At 38.0% G+C, this 6,394-nt stretch overlaps 1 protein-coding gene across 2 annotated transcripts; it reads left to right on the forward strand.

The window, feature by feature from the left end:
• Positions 1 to 338: 338 nt before the first annotated feature.
• tipin (timeless interacting protein) lies at positions 339 to 6,193 on the forward strand. 2 transcript variants are annotated; one of them, XM_067600703.1, is made up of 8 exons: positions 339 to 419; positions 1,801 to 1,964; positions 2,078 to 2,171; positions 3,211 to 3,286; positions 3,420 to 3,542; positions 3,633 to 3,687; positions 3,811 to 4,059; positions 5,026 to 6,193. In XM_067600703.1, the coding sequence occupies exons 2-8, from the start codon at positions 1,829 to 1,831 to the stop codon at positions 5,322 to 5,324; spliced, it is 1,032 nt and encodes a 343-aa protein (XP_067456804.1). In that variant the 5' UTR covers positions 339 to 419; positions 1,801 to 1,828; the 3' UTR covers positions 5,325 to 6,193. The 2 variants fall into 2 exon arrangements, with proteins under 2 accessions (XP_067456804.1, XP_067456886.1); XM_067600785.1 differs by having other exon boundaries at positions 348 to 419; positions 1,820 to 1,964.
• The last annotated feature ends 201 nt before the right edge of the window (positions 6,194 to 6,394 follow it).

A 6,394-nucleotide genomic window follows, 5' to 3' on the forward strand; every position in this document is an offset into this window, starting at 1 on the left:
TCCCTTAAACAGAAATATTTTTTACACATTCCAGACCCTTTGTTTCTTAAACATTCCTCTCAAATAATCAAATCAGTCTTTTTCTCATTTTAAACAACTTTTGGATACTTTCAGGTTGTCATTTGTTTTTAATTTATACATAATTTGCACCATTTTAAGATCTAATGTCTCTGAGCCTTAAACTGTGTTGGTTCTTGAGAATTAGTTTTGTTTACATTTCTTATGGCTCTCTCTGTATAATTGGAGTACAGTAATTAAAATATTTATTAGTTTTTAACGCATTTAATCAAACTTCCACACATCCATCACTCATCAGTTTACTCTAATGCCTGTTGGATTTTATTTTGAAAAGAATCCATCGCCCATACCGGATATCCGTCGGTAGTTTGGCGCTGCTCGTTGTTTCGCTCCACCGGACAGTAAGTTAACGGTTATGACATTTCATTTTACTAACAGTCTGGTATTTTATAAGCTGTCATCATGTCAGAGGCTCTTGGTTTAAGTTGACTCGGTCGTTATGTGACTGTTTCGCTGACAGGAGTCCGCTGACATGTTCGCTAACTTACCTACAGTGTCTCAGCAGCTCGCAGTTAGCTTAGCTTAGCTTAGTTTAACTCAGCAGCGCGGTGTTTAAACTCTGACTGCAGCTCTAACGGTGCTCAGATAAAGTCAGTTCGGCCTGAGTTCATCGGACATTAACGTCCTGTTCACCCAGACTGTCCACTTTATCCTGACTTATCTGTGTGGCGGTGAAACAGGAGAATAACAGTTAATGTTTTGGCAGCATCTTGGTTGAGTTTACCGCCTTCTGGTGGCTGACGCGGTGGTTGACCGATATCTGGTTTTGCATGGCCGATACCGGTCGTGAATGACGCTAGAGAGCGGTAATTTATATCGGGTGCCGATATTGATCCCCAGGGAATAAACTGCATACATCACTAACTCCAATATGAGCATAATAAACTGAAATATGGAAATGCAGATATACATATGTATAAATAAGGCTGCCATTAACAAATTATTTTCATTATTGATCAATCTATTCATTATTGTTTTTGATTAACTGATTAATTGTGCACTCCTTAGCCTAAGTTGACTTACAAAATCAAACAGCAGTCTAAAACATGCAGTTTAATATCACTGAAGGTTAAGAAAACCAGCAAATAACCATATTTAAGGAGCTGGAATCAATTAATTTTTGGCATTTTTGCATAAAAAATTACTTAAAAGATTAGAACAATAATAGTAGTAAAATACCAACATGACAGAATAAAATACTTCATGAGTTATAAGTAGAGCTGCAACGATGAAACAGTTAGTAGGTCGACAGAAAATTAATCTGCAACAATTTGAATTGTTTTATTAACTTTATTGAAGCAAAAATGTCAAATATTTGCTGGTTGCAGCTTCTGAAATGTGAAGATTTGAAACTTTTCTGTGTCATATGTGAAAATAAACCGAACATATCTGGATCTCAGACTGTTGATCAGACAAAACAAGACATACGAAGACGTCGTCTTGTTCTCTAAGTAACAATTAATCAATTATCAAAACGGATGACAATTCATTTTCTGTTGATCAACTAATTGATTGACTATTCTGTGCAGCTCTACTGATAACAAATCTAGTTTGAGGTTGTGTTAACAGCCCTACCGGCTACCAGGATGACAGATAATCATATTTAAACAACACCAACAGTTGCATCATAATAAAGTTTATGCTTGTAGAAAAACAAACTGCTCGTATTCAGCCAAACAGTCTTAATAATGTGAACAACTATCGCTTCTAAAGCTGCTACAGTTGTGAATCTTTCCTCCAGAAACACATCATGGTCAAACAGCAGAAGAACGGTTTGCACGACGTTTCTGACTACGACGGCATGGAGGATGAAGCTTTCCCTCCTCTCCCTCCACCTCAGTCCCCGGGTCTGGGAGGAGAAGACGGGGGAGACCCTTTTACTAATGGTGAGAAGCCGTCGTGACTAACAATATTCACCACCAATCAAGAGAATATTCAACACTGGAGACCAGTTTGTACCAGTTCTAGTAAATGTTGTCATGTGATGTGGTTGATGAAGGTGAGGAAGAGGGTGACGTGTCGAAGCTGGCTGAGGTTCCTGCTGCTAAAAGGAAAGGAGTGAAGAGGCCGCAGCCCAAACTGGACTCTAACAGGTATTTTACCACAGTTCCCATCATGACGGAGGATTGAAACCCATTAAGACACTAACGATAGTTAAATGTGTAAAAGTGTATCGATTTAATGTTTTCAGGATGTTTCATTTAATTGAAGATACTTTAAGTGTTGATCATGTTTACTCTCACTGGAGATAATATATTATTTACATATTTTGAGTATCTGTCACATTTTCCTGCATCACTATGATTTATTGCAAAGTAACACAAATACAAAGGCTGTAAATTGCTGCTCACATTGTTCAATAAAGCGACGGATTCAGTAATTTTATTTAAATGATGTTTATTTGAATATAACATGAATGATGATGCCACAGACCACAACATTTATAGCCTAAACTAGTTAGTTTCCCTGGTTATTTAATGTTGGATTAATTAGAGTGGAGATCCTGGTTGGACTAGTTTTATTCCCTTTCATGCTGTCTGACCTTAAAGCTCCTCTAATTAATATTTGTATATTAATAAAGAGTTAAATGACTATAAGTAGTGAGAAATGAGTTCCTCATAATGACAAAACCCACAAAGAATTATCACTTCACTCTGCAGGTCTTCAGCTCTGTGGAGTGTTTTTAGTGCCTCCGAGCTCATTGTTTACACTTTTGGTTTATTCCAGCTGCAGCAGGCAGCTGTTTTCAGAGACTGTACACTACCTGCTCAACACCAAACGGCAAACAGACACAGTTAGCTGTAGACTAGCTGGTGAACATAGTGGAGCATTTAGCAGCTAAAGAGCCAGATATTTCCCTCAGGAAGTTGGTAGAGAGCAGAAACAGAGCTAAAAGAGAGTGAATATTGGACTTACATTCACCAGGTGGACAGAAACACGACTCCACATGAATGATAATGTTGCTCCATAACTGCTGGATGTGGAAATAAGCAACTGTTTGTGGACATGTTTATTCTACAAGGTTAATATTATGTTAAAAGCTTGTTCCACTGCATGAAAATGCCCCAAAAATTAATGAGGTTTAATTTTGGATCAGCTGATTGAGAATAATGTGACATTTCTGGTCTTCAGGCTGACGTCAGAACGAGGACTTCCAGCTCTGCGGACGCTGTTCGACAACGTTCATTTTAAAGGCAAAGGCCACGAGGTGAGACACGACTACACACGTATCAACACGTCAAACACAGCCGACACTGAGGATGAGTTCTTATCGCCTTTACTTCCTGGTATCAGAGACGTTTACTGAAACGTTTCCTTGATGTTTGTGTTGCTTCGAGCAGGCGGAGAACCTGCGGCTGCTGATGCAGAAGATGGAGAACTGGGCTCACAGGTTGTTCCCCAAACTGCAGTTTGAAGACTTCATCGACAAGGTGGAGAAACTCGGCAACAAGAAGGAAGTGCAGGTAGGATGAAGATGAATATTTCCATAACATTTGATTATTTCCTGCAGTGCAATGTTTGTAATTGTCGACCTTTTTCTCTTCCTGTTGCAGACTTGTCTGAAACGGATCCGACTGGACATGCCGCTGACGCACGAAGACTTTATGGGTAAAGATGGTTGGAGATAAAACACGCTGTTGATTTCTATTGTGTTAAGAAAGAGATACAAATGATTTGTGTTTCTGATCAGATTTAACTTTGTTTGGTTGTATGAAAACTGTTTTGTCGCAGGTGAAGAAGACGCGGCTCCTGAATCAAACATCTTTGGGGATCCGGATCCGTTCAGCAGAGGGAGCTTCCCCGATGAGCTGATCCACTCCACCCCGGCTCCAGCAGCTCCGCCTACACCGGCCGCCGCCCCCTCCCCCGCTGCCACCTCCCCCACCGCCCCCTCCCTGACTGAGGAGCAGCGCCAACGCATGGAGCTGAACAGACGGCGAGCTCTGGAGAGGAGGCTCGCCCGCCAGCAGCAGCAAACAGGTGAGACGACGCTCCAATAAGATAATAAATAAATAAATAAATCATGACGTTTCCTACAAGAGATGAAGGCAAAAAATTCAGCCAATCACAAACAAGATGCAGCAACATTCAACCAATGATGTTGCTTCCAATCATCTTTAATTATTACGTCCTCATCAGGCCAGTCAGTGTGCAAATCACAACAACAACAACAACAACAACAGGTGTGATGATGATGATGATATCCTAATTTAATTTTTCATTAAATTAGTGAATAAATTAGTCTAATTAAGTTGATTAATTTGTTTATTATTTAATAGTTTAATTAGAGTCATTTTTTTAAGAATAAATACTAAAATTCTCTGATTCCAGCTTCTTAAATGTGAATATTTTCTGGTTTCTTTAGTCCTTCATGACAGTAAACTGAATATATTTGGGTCGTGGACAAAACAAGACATTTGAGGAAACAGTTTTCACTATTTTCTGACCTTTTATAGATCAAACGACTAATCGATTAATTGAGAAAATAAGGGACAGATTAACCGATAATGAGAATGATAGTTATTTGCAGCCTTAGTTCAGATGTCATGACCCCAAAATAATCCATTTACAGTGAAATCAGAGAAAAACAGCAAATCTTCACATCTAAGAAACTGGAATCAGAATTTTTGGCTTTTTTGCTTAAAAAAAAGAATTTAAACAATTAATCAATTATCAAACTGGTTGCTGATCAACCGTCTGTCTGTCAATGAATCAGTTCATCAGTTCAGTCTCATTTTTAAATATCAGTAACGTGATAAGAAGCATCTAGAATATAATTATAAATAATATAATCATTTATGCAGTTAAATCAAACAGATTTTAATCTTCATTCAGTAAACAAACGTCTGACAGCAGAATATTATAATAATAATAATAATAATAATAATAATAATGATGATGATGATGATGATGATGATGATGATGATGTGTTTAATCCTCCATCAGACCCGACAGACTCTCGGCCCGCTGACTCGTCTCTGTCAGCAGACGAACCTTCATCAGTCTCGTCTTCAAACGTCCTCAACGACTCTAAACATCAGCAGGAGGATGAAGAGGAGGATGAGGAGGGTTTCAACCCGCAGCCAATCAGCAGCAGCACTCAACAACCAGACCAGCTTTCACCCAAAGACTCTGAACCTTCTGAGCCGCCGACACAGTCTGAGACAACAGAGACCAGAACCAGCACCAGTACCAGCACCAGCCCCGTCCATCAGCCCAGCAACGACTGTGAGGAGGAAGATTAACAACGACCCGAACCTGCGGTGTGTTTGGACCAAACCAACACGTTCTACAGCAGCTGGTTTATGGATGAAGATGAACATCTGGAATATCATTAGAGCTGCAACTGATGGTTCTTTTCATCGTTATTAATCTGTCAGTTATTTCCTTATTAATCCATTTATTGTTTTGTCTATTTAATGTCACAAATTCAGTTTCTCAGAGTGATGTCTCTCAACAATCCAAAACCTGAAGATTTTCAGTTTACTGTCACATGTGACAAAGAAAAGCAGCAAATCCTCACATTCAAGAAGCTGAAACCAGACAATACTTTGTCTTTTTTCTTAATAAATGACAAACAATTATTCAAATATCAAAATAGTTTCAGATTAATTTCAACTAATTGATAAATCGATTACGCAGCTCTTTATATTCCTCACTTCCTGTCGTGTTCTTGAACACACATTCGTCAGCAGCTTCTCTGGTTTTACTTTTGGCAGAATTTTGTTTTGTTTCACAATTTTTTTTCTAATTCTTAAATTTTACAGCTACATGACCTTTAACGTCATGAACTAGAGACTCATTTAAAATGTCAATCAAGGGAATCTGAACCTCGTTATTGTTCATTTAGTCGCTGCGGTAACGTGTTAAAAGCTTCTTGGTCTGTTAAACTGACCTCTGAGCTGCGTCCTGAGATTGTTTATTTATAATCTAACAAACATTTCCTGGAACTTTTAACCAGGACTTCATGTTTTCATCTTTACATTCACAGTTTCATAAAGACAATTACTGTAAATTTATAATGTGAACACTGTTGATGTTTTTTAAATGGAATTTGTTGTAATTAATGTTTTTCTCTCATTAAAGTTGACTTTACAGAAAAAAACATGAAAAACTAATTAATTTTCCTGTCGTTAATATATTTCGACTGTGATCATGTGACCTGCATTTACAGCTTTATCTTTGTGGATTTAAAACAGTTCCTTACATCTAAAGATCTATTAGATTTTGAAGTGAAAATGGAAAAACATACTTTTCTGTCCATTTTAATATTTCTGTTACTAAACACTGAGATGATTTAAAGAGTTAAACGTGT

The sequence above is a fragment of the Thunnus thynnus genome, chromosome 1, assembly GCF_963924715.1.
Source record: "Thunnus thynnus chromosome 1, fThuThy2.1, whole genome shotgun sequence".
Taxonomy (NCBI): domain Eukaryota; kingdom Metazoa; phylum Chordata; class Actinopteri; order Scombriformes; family Scombridae; genus Thunnus; species Thunnus thynnus.

What these genes read in the sequence shown, in the direction of transcription:
- tipin (XM_067600703.1), top strand. Translation starts at nt 1,829, where the DNA reads ATGGTCAAACAGCAGAAGAACGGTTTGCACGACGTTTCTGACTACGAC. An exon ending in CCCAAACTGGACTCTAACAG is followed by an intron (nt 2,172 to 3,210) that starts GTATTTTACCAC and finishes TCTGGTCTTCAG; the next exon opens with GCTGACGTCAGAACGAGGAC. An exon ending in CCGCCAGCAGCAGCAAACAG is followed by an intron (nt 4,060 to 5,025) that starts GTGAGACGACGC and finishes ATCCTCCATCAG; the next exon opens with ACCCGACAGACTCTCGGCCC.